This window comes from Malaclemys terrapin, chromosome 7, assembly GCF_027887155.1.
Source record: "Malaclemys terrapin pileata isolate rMalTer1 chromosome 7, rMalTer1.hap1, whole genome shotgun sequence".
Taxonomy (NCBI): Eukaryota; Metazoa; Chordata; order Testudines; family Emydidae; genus Malaclemys; species Malaclemys terrapin.
The window spans coordinates 42,020,534-42,042,654 of record NC_071511.1 but is presented as its reverse complement, the minus strand read 5'-3'; the positions used below and the strand labels follow the sequence as shown (position 1 = coordinate 42,042,654).

The window sequence follows — 22,121 nt, the reverse complement described above, 5'->3', positions numbered from 1 at the left end:
GTCACGGGCTGTGAATATTTGTTTATTGCCCATGACCTGTCCATGACTTTTACTAAAAATCCCCATGACTAAATCTTAGCCTTACTAATCACCTTAGCCTTACTAAACATCTCTAGTTGTGCACTAGTTGAAAGCTCAATCTCTTGATAATAAAGAAGATTTGGTTTTTCAGGTCAGTTCACCTGAGACCATTTAGCAAGACCTACAGAGTTCTTATCGAGAACAAAGTTTGTTTTCTTCATGCCACTTGTCAGAGCACTAGTTTCTTTAGCAAAGCCACAAATGGCAGCAAATGATACTTTAAAAGCAGAATTTCCTACCAAATCCCTCAATCTATTTCCTTATTTTGACAGGAAAAAGATCAAGTCTGATTTTCTCATAATTACTATGAAGTGACAATGTGACATTCTGTACCTTGGGGGAGTGCCTTGTAACCCCTATATCCCTCATTTATATATAATTGTGATCTTGCATATAAAGCAGGCCATGTGAGGTATCATGAGAAAGGTTATGATCTTCTGAAAGTCATTTTTCTATCCATATATGTGTATCATCAATGCATATGAAATTATAAGAATTGTGTTATATGGTTATCACTAAAACATGCTGTAAGTTGGGGAATCAGACAGATATTAGCTCCCCAGAGAAGGCAGCAAGGAAAGTAACCAATGCACGGCAGGGTGTCAAACAACCCATCAACAACCATTGTCCAACAAGGGAGTTACAATGCAATGACTCACCTGCATGAGGCCATACAAGGGGAATTGCTCAACCTTGCCTGGAGACTAAACAATGCCCAACAGACATGCCTGTAATTGTATTCCCCAAGCACATAGGATTGAGGGTATAAACAGGGCCCCCGTGCTTGGCCTTTTTCCTGCCCCCACCTATGCTGCAAGCAACCAAGACACTCAGAAGAAGACTGAAGACTCCAGCAGGAGGCTGGCCCAGGTTTAAGGGACAAACCTGTATATCAAGGACTGCAATATCCAGTGGGGTGAAAAAAACTGCTTCATCTCAATGTTGCCCAGTCTAATAGGGTTGAGAGTTTAGACTGCGTGCTTGTATTTTATTTTATTTTGTTTTGGTAACTGACTCTGACTTTTTGCCTATCACTTATAATCTATGTTTTGTAGTCAGTAAATTTATTTAACTGTTTATCTTTACCAGGGAGTTTGCCTGAAGTGTTTGGTAATCTGCTCTAGTTTGCAGAGGCTAGTGTATATCCACTTTCCATTGATGAAGTGGTGAACCAATTAATAAATGTGCACTGCTCAATATGAGCAGTGCAAGATGGCATATTCCTGAGGTACAGTGCTGGGAGCTGGGGGACACTAAACTGGGAGGAGTGGTAGATACGCTGAAGGGTAGGGATAGGATACAGAGGGACCTAGACAAATTAGAGGATTGGGCCAAAAGAAACCTGATGAGGTTGAACAAGAACAAGTGCAGAGTCCTGCACTTATGACGGAAGAATCCCATTCACTGTTACAGACTAGGGACCGAATGGCTAGGAAGCAGTTCTGCAGAAAAGGACCTAGGGGTTACAGTGGACGAGAAGTTGGATATGAGTCAACAGTGTGCCCTTGTTGCCAAGAAGGCTAACGGCATTTTGGGCTGAATAAGTAGGGGCATTGCCAGCAGATCGAGGGACGTGATCATTCCCCTCTATTCGACATTGGTAAGACCTCATCTGGAGTAGCGTGTTCAGTTTTGGGCCCCACACTACAAGAAGAATGTGGAAAAATTGGAAAGAGTCCAGCGGAGGGCAACAAAAATGATTAGGGGGCTGAAGCACATGACTTATGAGGAGAGGCTGAGGGAACTGGGATTGTTTAGGTCTGCAGAAGAGAAGAATAAGGGGGGATTTGATAGCTGCTTTCAACTACCTGAAAGGGGGTTCCAAAGAGGATGGATCTAGACTGTTCTCAGTGGTACCTGATGACAGAACAAGGAGTAATGGTCTCAAGTTGCAGTGGGGGAGGTTTAGGTTGGATATTAGGAAAAACTTTTTCACTAGGAGGGTGGTGAAGCACTGGAATGCGTTACCTAGGGAGGTGGTGGAATCTCCTTTCTTAGAGGTTTTTAAGGTCAGGCTTGACAAAGCCCTGGCTGGGATGATTTAGTTGGGAATTGGTCCTGCTTTGAGCAGGGGGTTGGACTAGATGACTTCCTGAGGTCCCTTCCAACCCGGATATTCTATGATTTGGCTCTGGTGCCTTTCTCTGTGTGATTCATGAGTGACTCTGGGAGCATTCATGCAATCTAGCTGGGTGTGGGTCTCCACATGTGGTTTCACAGAACGATAAACGCACTTGGAGGGGTTTAATGCTGGTCACTAGCAAGGCATTGTGAGAGACAGCCCAGGCTAGAGAGAGTTAAGGGGGCACAGCCGTCCCACAGTCCCAGGCTGCACCCCAGGGATCCTGTCACAGATAGTAACAACATTTCATCAGTACTCTCTGAAGCAGTGGAAAGTAGAAACATGAACAGTCAAGACACTGAAATATAGAAGTATAATCTGACGTGCAAAATAATCTCAAGTAACACAATGTATTGATCATACTCTGTCACATGGCAGGACCTCAACTAGTGAGGCAATGATTTTTAGAAGAGCACAGAGAAAGCAAGATTAAGAGACCTGTCCAAAGGAGGGATATTTTGTTTAAATTAACAGAAAAATAATTTTAAGTACATCAGAGTTCAAAGATAATGGAAAGTAAGACAAATGAAATGTTTTTGTTGTTATATACAATTTACTCATTCCTTTTAATTCTGGCTGGGCAGATTTTCAATAATAAACCATTTTGAATACATCAATCTCCTCTCCGGGAGCAGTACTGAGACAGAGACAATTAGAAGTCTTGAAAAGAACTGAGATCATGACAGTGGGAAGAAAATATTTTATTCCTCCTCTTTACCATAATTCCTAATTTTCCCATATTATACCTCATACAACTTATTTACTTGCTCTTTTTTCAGTTCTTGCAAGGTGCTGAGCACATTCAACATCCTTTGACTAAAACATGAGTAGAGGACTCTCAGTACATCACAAGATTTAACCTTCAAATCTCTATAACATACTGCCTATTTCCCTCTTTGTTTGACTTTCCACAATACGCCCACCATCCTTTCTCCACATTCACCCAGGGCACTTTTTGTCTCCCACAATAATCATGGGGAATTGAAAGCTGGTGTTGAAAGATAGCAATTTAAGTTGGGATATTTGTTTTATAAAAAATGAAAAATTAACATAAAAGAACAAAACAAATCTAGATGGAGACAGTGTGCCAGTCCAAGATGTGGGCGCAGCACTTTTTGATGCCAATTGGAAAACAAATCCAACTCTTTCCTCATTACTTGGCCTTCCCAACTATATTTAGCTGTAGTGGCTTATAGTCTTCAAAAATGTGACTACAGCATCACTGGTATGTTATGTTTGAAACAATGAATATAGAAAAAAGCAGAAATCATACAATTTATCCCCATCAGTAGACATGTAATTTTGCTTACTACACTGAACAGTAAACAATCAGCAGAAGGAGCAAAATATTTATTGCACAGCTTGCTTTAACAATCATGAGAATATGAAATTAGCTTCTCTCTCACAATCACTCACCTTTGGTGCGTCCCAAGAGCACTTTTCTCTTACTTCTTGTGGAAGTTTCAAGTTCTAGGTACATTTTTTGAGTAATTCAATTTTTATGGATTTTATGATTAAGTAAAACATACAATATGCAAGATGTTTTTAAACAAAAGCTATTTGAAATATGCATTTATGCATTCAATTATTATTAAACAAGCTCTCATTTCCAAGTTTGTTAAATTAGAAATCAGGAACTCTTTAATGACCTGAAAATCAAAAAGGAATCCTACAAAAAGTGGAAGCATGGACAAATTGCTAAGGAAGAGTACAAAAGAATAGTGCAAGCATGTAGAGACAAAATCAGAAAGGCTAAGGCACAAAATTAATTACACCAAGCAAGGGACATAAAAGGCAATAAGAAGACATTATTTAAATACATTAGGAGCAAGTAAAATGTAGGTCATCCTCTGCCTCAGCAGGGAAGGAGAGCTAATAACAGATGACATCAAAAAGGCTGAGATGTTTAGTACCTACTTTGCTTCAGTCTTCACTAAAAAGGTTAATAATGACCAAATACTTAACATAATTTATATTAATATCCAGCAGAAAGGAACAGAAGACAAAATAGGGAAGGAACAAGTTAAAGAATATTTAGATAAGTTAGATGTATTCGAGTCATCAGGTCTTGATGAAATTCATCCCAGGGTACTTAAGGAACTAGCTGAAGCAATTTTGGAACAGTTAGCAATTATCTTCAAGAACACATGGAGACAGGTGAGGTCTCAAAGGACTGGACAAGGGCAAACATAGTACCTGTCTTTAAAACGGGAAACAAAGAGGACCAGCGGAATTATAGACCACTCAACCTAATTTCAATAGTTGGAAGGATATTGGAACAAATCATTATACAATCAATTTGTAAGCACCTAGTAGATAATAGGATTATAAGGAATAGCCAGTGTGGATCTCTCAAGAACCAATTATACCATTTATACCAAAACAACATCGTTTACTTTTTTGACAGGGTTACTGGCCTAGTAGATGTGGGAAGCTGTAGCTGTGATCTATTTTGATTTTAGTAAGGCTTTGGACACATGTGACATTCTCATAAACAAGCTAGGGAAATGTGGTCTATAATTACTATAAAGGGGTGCACAACTGGTTGAAAGACCAAATTCAAAGAGTAGTTCTCAGTGGTTCACTGTCAAACTAGATGGACACATTTAGTCCACCTAGGATTTGTCCTGTGTCTTGTTCTAGTCAATATTTTCACTAATGACTTGGATAATGGATTGGAGAGTATGCTATAAAAATCTGTGGATGACATCAAGCTGAGAGGGGTTGCAAGCATTTTGGAAGAAAGGATTAGAATTCAAAACAACCTTGTCAAATTAGGTGATGGTCTGAATCAAAAAAATGAAATTCAATAAGGCAAGTGCAAAGTATTACACGTAGGAAGGAAAAATCAAATGCACAACTACAAAATGGGGAATAACTGTCTAGGAAAGGATAGGGGGATTATAGTAGGATCACAAGTTGAATGTGACTCAACAGCGTGATGCAGTTGCAAAAAAGGCTAATATTCTGGGGTATATCAATAGGAGGGTTGCATCTAAATTATGGGAGTTAATTGTCCCGCTCTACTCAGCACTGGTGAGGCCTCAGTTGGAGTATTGTGTCTCGTTCTGGGCACCACACTTTCAGAAAGAAGTGGATAAACTGGAGAGAGTCCAGAGAAGAGCAACAAAAATAATAAGAGGTTTAGAAAACCTGACTATGAGGAAAGGTTAAAAAACCGACATGTTTAGCTTGGGGAAAAGAAGACTAGGGCAGGAGCTGATAATCTCCAAATACATTAAGGTCTGCTATAAGGAGACTGGTAAAAGGATGATGATCAATTGGTCTCCTTCAGGGCTGGCTCCAGGCACCAGCTTACCAAGCAGCTATTCGTCCAGCTATTCGGCGGCAATTCGGCGGACGGTCCCTCACTCCTGCTTGGAGCGAAGGACCTTCCACCGAATTGCCACCGCAGATCGCGATCGCGGCTTTGTTTGTTTGTTTGTTTGGCTGCTTGGGGCGGCCAAAACCCTGGAGCCGGCCCTGGTCTCCTTGTTAACCCAAAGATAGGACAAGAAATAATGGGCTTAATCTTCAGCAAGGGAGATTTATATTAGATATTAAAAAAAACTTTCTAATGGCAAGGGTAGATAACCTTGGGATAGGCTTTGTGTAATCCCAGTCATTGGAGCTTTTTAAGAACAGATTGGGCAAACACCTGACAGTGATGGTCTAGGTATACTTGGTCCTGCATCAGTGCAGGAGGCTGGAAGCCTCTCAAGATGCCTTCCAGCCCTACCTTTCTACTACTCCATGAAATAATATGTAATTACTAAAAATATTTACCAATCTCCTCACAAATGCATGACTATATATTGGATTTTAATACTGTTTTCTTACTTTTCACATTTTTCTTAGGCACTGGCTTTGAACAACAACAAAATATCTAAGATCCACCCAAAAGCCTTTCAATCAACAAAGAAGTTGCGACGATTGTACTTGTCCCATAACCAGCTAACTGAGATCCCAGCAAATCTGCCAAAATATTTAGCAGAGCTACGGATTCATGATAATAAGGTTAAGAAAGTACAAAAGGAAGCATTTCAAGGAATGAAGGCTTTACATGTTTTGGGTAAGTCCATTTTATTGGAACAGTATTAAAATGACTACATGTCACCAGTTGACAAGAGTATTTCAGGATTGCATTAAGCAATATGGCGAACATGCTAGTAAATACAGTACAGATATCATAGCTATTCTACACACACAGCTCCAAGAGCATGAGAGTTCTATACAGAATGTCTGCATAATTGGGTCCTAAATCACTATGGAAATATTATAGAAGTTTTATTAGCTTTTTTAATAAAATGTTATTTTGCCAATTTTACTAACACAAGTTGGTGAAAATGCTAAACTGCTACATGTTCTTGAAAAACAGCTAAATTCAGAAAGAAATTAATCTACATCCAAATATTAATGGTCTTGTGAGGCAGCTGGCCAAAACCTTGGGTTCAGCTACAACCGCAAATGAGTAGGCTCCCTCACAGCTCAGCTTCTTTACTTATTCTTTCTATGAAGGTTGATTACTGAATTTCAGACATCACATTTCATGGACAACTGATTATGATGCCATGGATTTCACTGCAGGAGAAAACAGAAAAGCTAACTCAGGATGGGGGGCGGGGGGAAGGCTCAGATTCAAAAATGAAAATATATAGTTACTGGCAACTTTTGTTTCCTACATGTAGTTTCTGTTCAAATTTTCCTTATACAGAAGATCTTCTTTAAAGCAAGATAACTATAGTGGGGGAAATTTGACACACCATCATCAATTAAAGCGTCTTTTATTTGCTTTACATAACTGAAATTCAGCTCTAACTGTACCTGCTAAGTGGGTCTGGTTTTGGTAACTCTGCAGGTCAAAGCATGCAATCCTTACTCAGGCAAAACTGTGAGAGACATGTACCTCTCCAAAGAGGCCAACAGGCAGCATCCAACTGCTCCTGCATAGCCAACAGGAGCCACTTCAAAATTCCAATTATAATCCATGGTCATAGTGAGGTTATTCCATGGAACTCTAGACTGTTTTGCAATGTAGAATTCGGGGGCGGGGATTTGCCATTTAAAAAGAAGTATGCACAAACTGCATAATCCCAGGACAATCTCCTCTGAATTATAGCACAGAAATTTTAAAACTCAGTGATGTAAACCATGCTTTTTTTAATCAAATTACCAAAACAGTCAGAATGATTACAAGTGAGGTGAAAGCAGAGTAGCTTTTAGTAAGCCCTGTATAATTAGACATACTAGAATTAGCATGCAATGTGTATTAGTTTAATTATAAAATACTTGCTTTGGCAGAAATGAGCGCAAATCCTCTGGACAATGCTGGAATAGAACCAGGTTCTTTTGAAGGCATGACAGTCTATCACATCAGAATTGCAGAAGCTAAACTGACCTCAGTTCCCAAAGGTATGGGTTCTTTTTTTTAATAAGGATATGCCCGAATAATCTATAGGACTTTCAGATGTGTGCTATGTACAATAAGAATCTTCCCCCCACACAAATGTTCTCCTGAATAACCTGATTTCATACCTATTATTTTTCTTTGAATTTCTGTAGTACAACATTACAATATTCAAAATAGTTATTTCTATCCAATGGGTTCTAAATTTGTTCCCCTCTCTCCACTCCATCACAAGTAGCTGCCCATCCTTCCCATCTGCCTTTTTCATCCTTGGCATGCTGTTACTGAGCACTGGTAGACACTCTCTTGTTCTCAGTAGTTGAGGAGATTCACTTCTCCCACTGTCCCACTCTGTTCAGATGGTGTGTGCCACCTTCATTAAGGTCAAGAAGCAGCAGAAACAGTAACAAACCAACAGCAAGGAGGGGCAATTCAGTCTAGCCCAGAGAACAAACTGGGCTAGGCCTCCCAACAAATTCAACTCCCTTCTTTAACTTTCCTCTGGCAGCCTTTCCCAAACGCTTAAGAACCATGCAGGTCTAAGAATACCTGGGAATTAGCGAGTGTCGTAACTGAAAACTGCCACAGGTACTTAGTCAGTCAATCTGAAATAACAGTTATTTTCTTTTTTATTCCTCTTCCAAGTAACCTACATAATGATCAACTTTCCAAGTAATACTTCCTTTCCATTCAAATTTTAACCTATTTTTTTTTGTTAACAGAGATGCTTCTCAAGAAGTTGAAGCATTAAAAATCCAAGCTTTTGATTCCACATGGAGGACAATTACTGGATATGATTCCTCTTCGATCATGCCTCTTTGTGAGCATGTAACTTTTCAGATAGGCAAAACACAGAAACTCCTCCAAAACCACATGTCCTTGCTATATTGAGTTATGCCTAGGCTTATGATTATGAGTCAAATGTGATCTTGCACCCTTGTGCCTAATAAAACATTTAATCCATGCTAGGCATGATTCTCCTCTGGTCTGAGAATCTGTAGATTATTCCCAAACCTGAACAGCAGCACAATCCAGTACCATCTATAGGCCTGATTCTTTCACCCTTATTTACAAGTAGATACATGGATTTCAGTGAGATTATTCATGGAGTAAAGTATTACTCAATATCAGTGACGGTGGCAGAGTTTGACCATATAAACAAAAATCCAACAAGAAAAATTCAAAAGAAAGACAGCAGAAATCTAAAGATATTGGACACTAAAATTAAAATACTTATAAAAATATCTAATCAATTTGCCAGAATATTTAACTAATCTAGGGTAAGATAAATATATTAATTTTTTTTAAAAACAGATGATGAATAATTAGTCAAAGTTCATTTATTGTTGATTTCATTATAAAATTTCAAAGAGAAAAACAAATATTCAGGTCAACAATACTTCTGAAAAACAAATCCTATCTATTTAAACTACAAATGAAGAAGTCTAGAAAAATCAAAAACAGAATATACATTTTTATTTTTTGATCCAGATAGCAAACTCAGCACCTTTCCAACCCTCCCCAAAATAAAAAGGGAGGAAGTTGTCGAGAATTTAATAAATATAAATATTTTAACCAATTAAATTACATTGATTTTTCTTCCCTTTAGGGCTACCATCCTCTTTACTAGAGCTTCATCTAGATGACAACAAAATTACTGCAGTTGAACTCGAGGATTTTATTCGGTACAAAGATCTTCAAAGGTAAAATGCAATATGTAGAATGATTCCTCCAGAAGCACTACTTGGTGGAATGTCAAAATGTCCAGGATTTTCTCCATCATTTTTGGGATAGGGTACAGTATAATGAAATAGATTAAAACATAAATTTTGTAATTACATTAGAACAATGATGTCCAAACTGTGGCCTCTTTAATGTTACTGTTGAGGGAAAACACGGATAGAAGAACATTTACATTTGCCACCTTTTGGAGTGCTGTATGGTACACCAGTCTTTGTCTTGACAGAGTGCCTAGGAGCATGCCAGGAGATACCAGGTTCAAGCAAGTACTCTAAGTGCTTCAGGTGCTCAGACTCTACAGCCTCTAAATACCTGGCTGGTTCAATCTACTCCACCAATTAACTTCAAACCACCTCCTCCCAGATCCCCACATACCCTGCCTCCATGATCACTGCTCCCAACTGTCTCCTAACTGACACGATTATCTCCTCTGCTGGAAATCTATTGCCCTCCTGAGCAGTGTGGGGAAAAAGCAGCAGCAGATTGATCATATTGCTTTTTGCTGGCACATTTCTGCTCAGCAGATTCAACATAAATGTTTCCTGGTACTCTTTTCCCCTCTCAGGAGGGTGAGGGTGAGTGAAGAATAAAGCAGCCTCTGAATTTCTGCTCTTTTAAGAGGTGGGGAGCAAGGTATTGAGAAAGTGGAGAGCTGGCTGGAGTCATGCAGTTCTTCACAAGGGAGGAAAAGGGGAAAAAGCAGCATCTAGTACAGGAGGAACTAGGGCACCCAGTAGAGAGTGCATGGGAAAACGGCAGGCGAGTATAAGTAGGAGAGTTCCTCTCCAAGGCTGGTACTCTGAAAAAGTGGCTGAGTAACTTTGAATTTAGAATTTGCTCTTAGAAACCTAAGCTGGGAGCTGCTTGCAAGGCTTCCAATTCAATGTAAGAAACTAGAATAGAGGGGAGTGAAGAGAGCTTTACATTGTCCTTCCCTTCCTCAGTTTTGTCCCCATAACATTTTGAAACAATATTTTTAGCCCTGCAACTTGTCACTGCCTGAGACTAAATTAAAGTGTGAGTGACAATTTATGTGAAGAGGAAATCTGAAAGTAGAAAATAAAAGTGAGGTACAGTAACTACTCCTGAGAATTTGGGGGATATGAAGAGTTACACTAAGCTGAAGATGAATAAATTTAGTTCTATAAAAATTTTAATTTTTCCTGATACTGTGTCTATATTATAACAATACAAAAATATTATTTTTCATTGTGCATAAACGTATTGATTGGGTATACTATTTGTTTAAATGTGACAGGTTTCAGAGTGGTAGCCATGTTAATCTGTCTCAGCAAAAAGAACGAGGAGTACTTGTGGCATCTTAGAGACTAACAAATTTATTTGGGCATAAGCTTTCGTGGGCTAAAACCCACTTCATCGGCTGCATGCAGTGGAAAATACAGTAGGAAGATATATATACACAGGGAACATGAAAAAATGGGTGTTGCCATACCAACTCTAACAAGACTAATCAATTAAGATGGGCTATTATCAGCAGGAGAAAAAAAACTTTTGTAGAGATAATCAGGATGGCTCATTTCAAACAGTTGACAAGAAGGTGTGACTAACAGTAGGGGAAATAGTTTTTACTTTGTGTAATGACCCATCCACTCCCAGGCTTTATTCAAGCCTAATTTAATGGTGTCCAGTTTGCAAATTAACTCCAATTCTGTAGTTTCTCATTGGAGTCTGTTTTTGAAGTTTTTTTGTTGGAGAATTGTGACTTTTAGGTCTGTAATTGAGTGACCAGGGAGGTTGAAGTGTTCTCCGACTGGTTTTTGAATATTATAATTCTTAACGTCTGATTTGTGTCCATTTATTCTTTTGCGTAGAGACTGTCCAGTTTGGCCAATGTACATGGCAGAGGGGCATTGCTGGCACATGATGGTGTGACGGGTTGGATCACAGAAACCCCCTTGGGAGCTGCCACCCGATGTGCAAAAGACTACCCCTGCTTCTGTTTTCCCTGCCAGCTCAGGACTCCAACACCCTGTCTTGCTGAGCCAGCCACTCCTGTCTGGCTCCAACAAAGATCCAGGGTCTGAATCACTTGCCCCAAAGCTGCAGGTTTACCTGAAGACAGCTCACAGTAGTGTGCTTGTCTTTAGCACTCAGATGCCCAACTCCCAATGGGGTCTAAACCCAGATAAATCCGTTTTACCCTGCATAAAGCTTATGCAGGGCAAACTCATAAATTGTTCGCCCTCTATAACACTGATAGAGAGATATGCACAGTTGTTTGCTCCCCCAGGTATTAATACATACTCTGAGTAAATTACTAAATAAAAAGTGATTTTTACAGACAGTAGGATTTAAGTGGTTCAAAGTAGTAACAGACAGAACAAAGTAAGTCACCAAGCAAAATAAAATAAAATGCGCAAATCTATGTCTAATCAAACTGAATACAGATAATCTCACCCTCAGAGATGCTTCAGTAAGTTTTTTCTCAGACTGGACACCTTCCAGGCTTGGGCACAATTCTTTCCCCTGGTACAGCTCTTATTCCAGCTCAGGTGATAGCTACGGGATTCTTCATGATGGCTCCTCTCTCCCCTTGTTCTCTTCCACCCCTTTATATATCTTTTCTCTAAGGCGGGAACACTTTGTCCCTCTGGGTTTCCACCCCCCCTCACTGGAAAAGCACCAGGTTAAAGATGGATTCCAGTTCAGGTGACATGATCACATGTCACTGCAAGACTTCATTACTCACTTGCCAGCACACACATATACAGGAAGACTCACAGGTAAATACAGCTATCTGCAGACAATGGTCCTGGTTAATGGGAGTCATCAAGATTCCAAACCATCATTAATGGCCCACCCTTTACATAATGACAATAGGCCCTCAGAGTTATATTTCATATTTCTAGTTTTAGATACAAGAGTGGTACATTTATAAAAATAGCATGATCACACTCAGTAGATTATAAACTTTGTAATGATACCTAACAAGAGACCTTTTGCATGAAGCATATTCCAGTTACATTATATTCACTTATATTTTTATAAAACCATATAGACTGCACAATGTCACAGATGGCATATATCACCTTGGTAGATGTGCAGGTGAATGAGCCTCAAATGGTGTGGCCGATGTGATTAGGTCCTATGATGGTGTCCATGTAAAGAGTATGGTTTATTTATACAAATATTGCGGATTTTTTGTTCTGTTTTAATGTTTGCTCCTGATAGAATAACTATTGCATACCAATTGAATAACTAATATACAATTGACCAAATATTGCCCTTTAAGTGGAGCTAAATTGGGCAAATGTTCTGTTCCAGATTAGTATCAGAGGGGTAGCCGTGTTAGTCTGAATCTGTAAAAAGCAACAGAGGGTCCTGTGGCACCTTTAAGACTAATAGAAGTATTGGGAGCATAAGCTTTTGTGGGTAAGAACCTCACTTCTTCAGTTGCATCTGTGAGGTTCTTACCCACAAAAGCTTATGCTCCCAATACTTCTGTTAGTCTTAAAGGTGCCACAGGACCCTCTGTTGCTTGTTCCAGGTTAGTTTCATAGACCAATGCTGATTTATTTTATAGCAAAATTAACATTTTTTCCTTTTCTGATTTTTAGTTTTTTCCTGTATACTCCTGTGTGCAAAACTTGATTGAAAAGGATGCTCAGCAATGCTGTTATAAATCACCATGCATCAGCAGTTAAGCTTTCTTATTTTATTTCTAGGTTGGGACTGGGAAACAATAAAATCAAAGATGTGGAAAATGGAAGTTTTTCCAGTATACCAAATGTACGAGAAATACATCTAGAAAACAACAAACTGAAAAAGGTTCCTCCCGGACTACCTGATCTGAAATATCTGCAGGTAATACACCACTACAGATGGTTTTATTTTTGTTTTGTTATGCTGCTTACGGAACATAATTACTTTAACAATTATGTATCTTGGATACTGTTCTTACAACAGATACTCCTGGGGGAATTCTGCGCATTTGCGGACATGCAGAATTCATTTGTCTCGCATCATTTTGTATTTTCCTGCATAAAAAACATTTTGCCTAAGTAATGCTGCAATTCAGCCTTTTGCCCACCAGAGGCTTCCTTGGTGCCAGAACAGCCAGCTGCATTCATGCCGGCTGTTCTAGTGCCACAGCGGCCTCTAGTGGGCAAAAGGCGGAACTGCAGCACTTCCTAGGCAAAATGTTTTTTATGCGGGAAAATACAAAATTCTATGCTCAGTGCTGCAGAATTCCTCTAAAACCCTGCCCGTGGAGCCAGGTTAGGACAGAGTGGGGCACACAGGGCTGCTCGGAGGTCACAGACTGGGGTTCAGAATGGCTAGTGGGGGGGACAGATTGGAGCCTGGGCTCAGGAGCTAATGGGGTGACAGCTTTGACCCTTGGGATGGGGGCAGCAGAGACCCATGGAGATGAAGGGTAAGGGGACAGGGGAAGATGTGCCTGACTGAATGGGAGAGGCTTGGAGTCAACTAGGGTGTGCATCAGGGAGGCTTCCCAATAGCCTAACAATCCCACCCACCTCTAAAAAAAAAACCTCCCACCCACACCCAACACCCTCCAGGTTCACTCCCAGGCTCCTTCTCTCCCACTCAGCTCTTCCGTTACCTCTGACTGCCCCAAGCCTTTGCACTGTTTCTGACAGGTGCAGGAAATACAGTTCTGTATTGTAATTTAAATGAATTACACAAAGTTCTGTGTTAATATGCCTCGTAAGGAATCTATTTGTCAAAAAAAAAAATTACCAGAATCTTTTTTTTTTTTTTGGTCTATGTTGTTACTGAAAATACCTGCTGACATATATTTTGAAATAAATTACCAAAATAATTGTAACTGGCATGATTATATTATGTTATTTTGGCAAATAAAATATGCAGAATTTTGCAGAATTTTGAAATATTGTGTGCAGAATATTTTTTTTTGGTGCCTATTTTTTAATTTTTTGGCCCAGAATTCCTCCACGAGTAAACAGAAAAATGGGAAATAATATACGTGTTTGAAGGGATAACCAAATGCAAGTAGCAGAATCACTCAACATAAGCAATTCTTTGCAAAGAAAAAACAGCCCAAACGGTATTTTGTGTGGTAAAGTAATATCTAAGACGACAATTGACCATTGACCCACCAAAACAGGGCAAATAGTTAATAAGTAAATATGTAACAGAGGCTTGTACACAGACACAGGCTGGGACTGAAATATTTTCATTCCCATGTTGAAAAACATTTATTTCCAAACCTACAAATTTATGAGATTACCTATTAAAATCAAGTTGAAACTGAAGTGTAGAGGGGGAAATCAAGGTGAAATGAATGATGCAGGTTTAAGGTTTGGAATTTAGGAACATGCCAAGGTTAGAACAGTAATCAGAATCCAAAATGCTTTCATATGCAATACAATATTGCATAAGTGGGAAGAGAAAAGCAAGATGGCAATCAGAATGATGTAACTTTAAGGTCTAATATTTCACAATCTGCCATGTCCATGATTTTATTCTACTGCAAAGCCAATAATTTAAGTTTACCAACAGTTTAGAGTATTTGTTTCTAGCCCTGATAGCTAGCAAGACATATTAAGGCTGTAAAATTATCACTAGCATTACTTTTTTTTTTTTAAAGTAAAGTAAGTCAGATACCTCAGACTGCGGATTTTTTTTATTTCCCTTGTTAAGGCTGTGTGTTAAATTTAGGCCATGTTTACCAGAAACATGAACAAAAATAACATCAGGAATGAGCCAAATCTGCTGATCAGGCAGAACAGTCAGAGCAGGGATCGGCAACCTTTGGCACGCGGCCCGCCAGGGTAAGCCCCCTGGTGGGCCGGGCCGGTTTGTTTACCTGCCGCGTCCGCAGGTTCAGCCGATAACAGCTCCCACTGGCCACGGTTTGCTGCTCCAGGCCAATGGGGGCTGTGGGAAGCAGCAGCCAGCACATTTAGTACAAATATTTGCACTGTAAACGATAAACAAAAGAAATAGTATTTTTCAATTTACCTCATACAACAGGGGTCGGCAACCTTTCAGAAGTGGTGTGCCAAGTCTTCATTTTTTCACTCTAATTTAAGGTTTCACATGCCAGTAATACATTTTAATGTTTTTAGAAGGTCTCTTTGTATAAGTCTATAATAAACTATTGTTGTATGTAAAGTAAATAAGGTTTTTAAAATGTTTAAGAAGCTTCATTAAAAATTAAATTAATATGCAGAGCCCCAAGGACCGGTGGCCAGGACCTGGAAATTGTGACTGCCACTGAGAATCAGCTCGCGTGCCGCCTTCAGCCCACATGCCATAGGTTGCATACCCCGTCATACAAGAACTGTAGTGCAATCTCTTTGTCGTGAAAATACAACTTACAAATGTAGATTTTTTTTTTAATATAACTGCACTCAAAAACAAAACAACGTAAAACTTCAGAGCCTACAAGTCCACTCAGTCCTACTTCTTATTCAGCCAGTCGCTAAGACAAACAAGTTGGTTTACATTTACAGGAGATAATGCTACCCTCTTATTTAAAATGTTACCAGAAAGTGAGAACAGGCATTTGCATGGCACTTTTGTAGTCGGCATTGTAACGTTTTTACTTGCCAGATATGCTAAACATTCGTATGCCCCTTCATGCTTTGGCCACCATTCCAGAGGACATGCTTCCATGTTGATAAAGCTCATTAAAAAAAAAACATTAACTAAATTTGTGACTGAAGTCTTTGGGGGAGAATTGTATGTCCCCCCCTTCACTGCAAATGCCACAAAACGCAAAGACGGTACCAATGTGAGATTTCTAAAGATAGCTAAATAATATAATAATAATATATGAAGATATACCTATCTCATAGAACTGGAAGGGACCCTGAAAGCTCATCGAGTCCAGCCCTCTACCTTCACTAGCAGGACCAACTACTGATTTTTCCCCAGATCCCTAAGGGCCCCCTCAAGGATTGAACTCACAACCCTACGTTTAGCAGGCCAATGCTCAAAGGACTGAGCTATCCCTCCCCAGCACTTGACCCAAGATTTAAGAATCTGAAGTGACTTCCAAAATCTGAAAGGGACGAGGTATGCAGCATGCTTTCAGAAGTCTTAAAAGAGCAACACTTCAATGCAGAAACTACAGAATCTGAACCACCAAAAAAGAAAATCAATTGTCTGCTGATGGCATCTGACTCATGATGATGAAAATAATCATGCATCATTCTACTCTGCTTTGGATCATTATCGAGCAGAACCCATCATCATCATGGACACATGTTCCCTATATGGTGGTTGAAGCATGAAGGGACATATGAATTTTTAGTGCATCTGGCATGTAAATATCTTGAAACGTCAGCTACAACAGTGCCATGAGAACACCTGTTCTCACTTTAAGGTGACATTGTAAACAAGAAGTGGGCAGCATTATCTCCTGCAAATGTAAACAAACTTGTTTGTCTGAGCCATTGGCTGAACAATAAGTAGGACTGAGTGGACTTGCAGGTTCTAAAATGTTATATTGTTTTATGTTTGAATGCAGTTTTTTTGGACATAATTCTATCTTCATAAGTTCAACTTTCATGGTAAAGAGATTGCACTACAGTACTTGATTTGATTTGGTGAATTGAAAAAAACTATTTATTTTGTTTTTTTTACAGTGCAAATACTTGCAATCAAAAATAAATATAAGTGAGCACCATACACTTTGTATTCCGTGTTGTAATTGAAATCAATATATTTGAAAATGTAGAAAACATCCAAAATATTTAAATAAATGGTATCCTGTTACTGATTAATCATGACTAATTTTTTTAATCACTTGACAACCCTACTAAGTATGTTGAGCTCCTTGAGTTTATCACTTTAAAGCATGTTTTCTAATCCTTTAATCATGCTTCTGGGCTCTTCTCTGAACCCTTTTCAATTTCTCAGCATCCTTCCTGAATTGAGGACACCACAACTGGACACAGTATTTCAACAGTGGTAGAATTAGTGCCAAATACAAACGTAAAATAACCTCTCTACACCTACTCAAGAGTCCCCTGCTTATACATCCAATAGCAGCATTATCCTGTTGGCCAGAGAGATGCACTGAGAGCTTATGTTCAGCTGATTACACTGCTCTACAGCCAAAATGCTTCTGAAATAAATGTAGTCAAACTTTACTAATTCTGGGTCATTGAGAACGAAAATGATGCTTAAAATTGTTGATTGGCTCTAATTTTCAAGATATGCTATTGGGTCAGTATATACCACCCTTGACTTGGGAATGGCGGAGGATAAGTGAGTTATAAAGGGAAGGGATCTCAATTTAAACCAGAAATGACTAAAATACATCTTTGACTGGATCGATGAATAAATCTATGACTGGGTTTGGACAGTACTTGCTTTTTAGGCAAAACAATGAATGATGCAATCTGAAGCTGGTATTGCGTCATACATGATATGAATTGCATCATGTTAGTCCTAGAAGTCATGGATGATGCAATCATAATGAAGCTTACATCACTCTGCTGAACAAATTGCCCTACATCAGCTCTAGAAATCATACAGTGTCATGCTCTCTTATTTGTCAGTGTTTGATTTTGCAAAGGGACACATTTCTGTTGAGCCAAAGTGAGCAGACATGCCTCGTACTTGTGTGAACAGTGCAGATAACTTCTCCTATGTTTGTGGTGAAGTGACTTTTGCATCACAAAAGTGCAGTATAACCACTATGGTTAAGAAAGCCTATCACCTTTATTTTGGCTGCAAAATTGGAGATCAGGACAAGAGGTGGGCCCCACACATATGCTGCAATACTTGTGCAACAAATCTTTGCCAGTGGTTGAACAGGAAAAGGAAATCTATGCCTTTTGCAGTGCCAATGATTTGGAGAGAGCCAACAGATCATACCAGCAATTGTTACTTCTGCATGGTGCCTCCAGTTGGGAAAGGTGTGTCAAAGAAGAAAAAGTGGACTGTGCATTATCCAAACATTCCATCAGCTATACGCCCAGTACCCCACGGAGAAGGACTGCCGGTTCCTGATGCACCAGAATCATTCTCACTTGAGTCAGACGAGGAAGAGGATGAAACTTCTGGTCCTTAACCATCAATGTCACAGGACCCACATTTTCTCCCATCCTCCTCCTCTGAACCACACCTCATAACACAAGGTGAACTGAATGACCTTGTCAGGGATTTGGAACTACCCAAGAGTAAGGCAGAGCTGTTGGGCTCCAGACTACAGCAGTGGAATCTCCTGGCAGGTGATGTTAGGGTTTCCATGTACCGTGACTGTCAAAAGGATCTTGTCCCATTCTTCTTCATGGAAGGTGATCTTGTAGCCTGCAACATCATCTATGGTGTGATGGCAGCCCTCAACATCGTTCACGATCCAGATGAGTGGAGACTGTTCATTGATTCATCCAAGACGAGTCTTAAAGCTGTTTTACTGCATAATGGCAATGTTTTGCCATCAATTCCAGTCGGTCATGTAGTCCATATGAAGGAAACCTATGACAACATGAAACAACTTTTGAGGTGCATAAACTATGACCAACATCAGTGGCAGCTTTGTGGCGATTTGAAGGTTGTTGCTCTCTTGCTTGGTCTGCAGACTGGATAAACAAAGTACGGCTGTTTTCTCTGCGAATGGGATAGTCGTGCAAGAGATTCCCACTACGTCAAGAAAGATTGGCCACTCCGACAGCCATTGAAGCCTAGGAGGAAAAGTGTTCAGCATCCACCACTTGTTGAATCAAGGAAGATTTTGTTACCACCCTTACACATCAAGCTGGTTCTGATGAAGAACTTTGTCAAGGCCATTGACAAAACACAAGCAGCTTTCAAGTACCTCCGTGGAAAATTTCCAAGGTTAAGTGAAGCTAAGATAAAGGAAGGTGTCTTTGTTGGTCCTCAGATTCGTGAACTTCTTCGAGATGACACATTTGAACATGCACTGCGTGGCAAGGAAAAGACGGCATGGAAAGCCTTCCAGTTAGTGGCAATAAATTTTCTCGGAAACAACAAGGCAGACAACTACAGGTTGTTGGTGGAAAACCTCCTCAAGGCATAAAAAAGCCTTGGTTGCAACATGTCATTAAAGATACATTTTTTGCACTCTCATCTAGATTTTTTTTTCACCGAACTGCGGAGCAGTGAGCGACGAGCACGGCGAGCGATTTCACCAGGACATTGCAACAATGGAGAAACGCTATCAGGGCAAATGGAGCCCATCAATGCTTGCAGACTATTGCTGGACAGTGACAAGAAATGCTCCATTTAATGAATACAAGAGACAAGCCAAAAAGCGCCGAGTAGACACTGAATAGGACTAAACTATGTACATAATAGTTTTTTGCCTTTTGTTTCATCATAAATTTTATTTATATAACCCTTTTGCTGATTTTTAAAGTGTTACATAAACAGAACAGGTGAAATATTATCATGTAAAGCAACCATAAACACATGAAAAGACCTAGGTTTACAATTTATGATTAAAACTCTACTATCTACACAATATGCATAGACATAAAATGTAAAAACTTAAATATCTTAGAAACAGTAGCCAATCAGTTGTTTTAATTGTCATATTTGAATTCAGCACATCAAAATACATAATAAATAGCACATTTTATCTCTGAAGCAGACGACTTCTCAAAAATTGTAGACCAGCGTTATCTACCATGAACCCCAAATCTTTTCCAGAGTCATTGCTTCTCAGGATAGAGTCCCCCATTGTCTAAGCATGGCCTTCATTCTTTGTTCCTAGATGTATACATTTACATTTACCCATATTAAAACACATACTGTTTGCTTGCACGCAGCTTACCAGCAGCAGAGTCCTGTGGCACCTTATAGACTAACAGATGTATTGGAGCATGAGCTTTCGTGGGTGAATACCCACTTCGTCGGATGCATGTATTCACCCACAAAAGCTCATGCTCCAATACGTCTATTAGTCTATAAGGTGCCACAGGACTCTTTGCTGCTTTTACAGATCCAGACTAACACGGCTACCCCCCCGATACTTGACACCAGCTTACCAGGTGATCCAGATTGTTCTGTATCGTTGACCTGTCCTCTTCACTATTTACCACTCTCCCAATTTTTGTTTCATTTGCCAACTATATCAGTAATGATTTTGTTTTCTTCCAGGTTATTAATAAAAATGTTAAATAGAGTAAAGCCAAGAACCAATCCCTTCTGGACCCAACCAGAAAACACACCCATTCATTGACGATTCCCTGTTTACAAATACATTTTGAAACAGTTAGCCAGCTTAACTGTTCGTTTCCTGGTTTTCAAAATTTTGAGTGTCACTAAACTAAATGTTCTGGAAAGGAATAAGGTTAACTGTATGTTAAAGTTTTTGCAGGGTAGACTGATTTAAATCAAAGGAATTTAAATCACCAATTTTAATCATTTTTTCTTTTTCTGAGGAAAGGTTTAACCTAATTGATTGACAACAATTAAAATATGTTGATTTGAAACCAAATATAGCCTTCACACTAAATTTGGTACTTCTTTTTGCTAACCAGGAGACTATACTATGTCTCTACACATTTATGTCACCAATTATATTGCTTAAATTGTTACTCAGATTATTAATTTTTACTTTTTGCTATGTGAGAAAATTGGAAATAAAGCATTTCTTATTTACTAGATGATTCATTTTCTTTGCAATTTGTATCAAGCTCCACTTCTATGGAAATTGGAATTGAACTGAAAATGCACAAAAACATCATTTTTAAAAATTATTATTTATATTTAACTACTTTAAATGTGCTTAATATATACAAGAAATTTATCCAAATATATTTTGCATTTAAAAATAGCTAATTTATTAAACAAAGGAAGTGTTATCTGTAAATAGTGAATTGAACTAATTGTTTCTGGTTACCATATCCTTCAAGATTTTGCAACCAATAGATCTCATCTGCTCACATCTAGTTTTTATTCTTAGATTGGAAGAGGAAAATAAGCTTTCCTGCATTTTCAGTTCCAAATCAGTTTCTTAACTTTGAATGAACTAGTTGCTGAAATGAACTAGTTGAATAAACTGAAATGAAGAAAATATTCTCTTTTCATCTGCAAAAGAGGCTACACAGCACTCAAAAGCTGACAACACTTAAACTCTGGTTCTAGGTGCTTAGCCAGTGACTTTCCCCAATTCAGTCATTTGACTTTCTGTAACACTTTGGTAGCAAGCATGTATATAGACTGTCATAATATAAATTTTAATTTTAAAGAGTTTTTAAAGAAAAATTAATTTAAATTCAAATAAAAAATCTGTTTTTTAAATTAAATCAATTTTTATCTACCCTGATTTTTTTGTTCATGAATACTGATGTATATTTCCTGTTTTATTAAATCATGGTTATAATACAATTATGAATACTATTTTAGAACATGTTGCTTAAGATTATGCTCTCTAACGTATATACAAGCTATGCATTTTTAAATGTTAATAAAAGGGTAGATGTTACTGAAATTAATACAATATTAGCTCTATTAAGATAAATTTATTTTTATCTACTGTGAATTAAAGGTTACTCTTTAAGGAAAATGTAACAAATCCATATGCCCAAATATGTTACATTAAGAGAAGCTGCACATCTTCACAGTATATTAACCATTTTGCCATCTTATAAATGCTGGCATCTAAGTGGCAAGTTAGATGACACTATAGTTATATTGCTGAGTTGAATTTGTTGTTTCTTAATGCAGCAAATCACTGTAGAAAATTTCATGAACCTCGCTCATGCACTATATGTTGCTCAAGTAATGAAGACTATCTGAAACATTTGAGCTTTCATGGTATAAAATGAGTTTGGGTTTGTCTAC

The 22,121-nt window shown here is 38.7% G+C and overlaps 2 protein-coding genes across 4 annotated transcripts in view; one reads left to right on the top strand and one right to left on the bottom strand.

Moving 5' to 3' along the window:
• The window catches only part of CENPP (centromere protein P), a 345,180-nt gene that overhangs the window by 180,206 nt on the left and 142,853 nt on the right, over positions 1–22,121 (bottom strand). The gene's annotated exons all lie outside the window — the stretch shown is intronic.
• ASPN (asporin) overlaps positions 1–22,121 on the top strand; it is a 41,838-nt gene that overhangs the window by 16,685 nt on the left and 3,032 nt on the right. The window contains exons 4-7 of the mRNA XM_054033773.1: positions 6,062–6,275; positions 7,505–7,615; positions 9,220–9,313; positions 13,037–13,175. Of these exons, the coding sequence (XP_053889748.1) occupies positions 6,062–6,275; positions 7,505–7,615; positions 9,220–9,313; positions 13,037–13,175 (558 nt within the window). The remainder of the gene's footprint in view (positions 1–6,061; positions 6,276–7,504; positions 7,616–9,219; positions 9,314–13,036; positions 13,176–22,121) is intronic.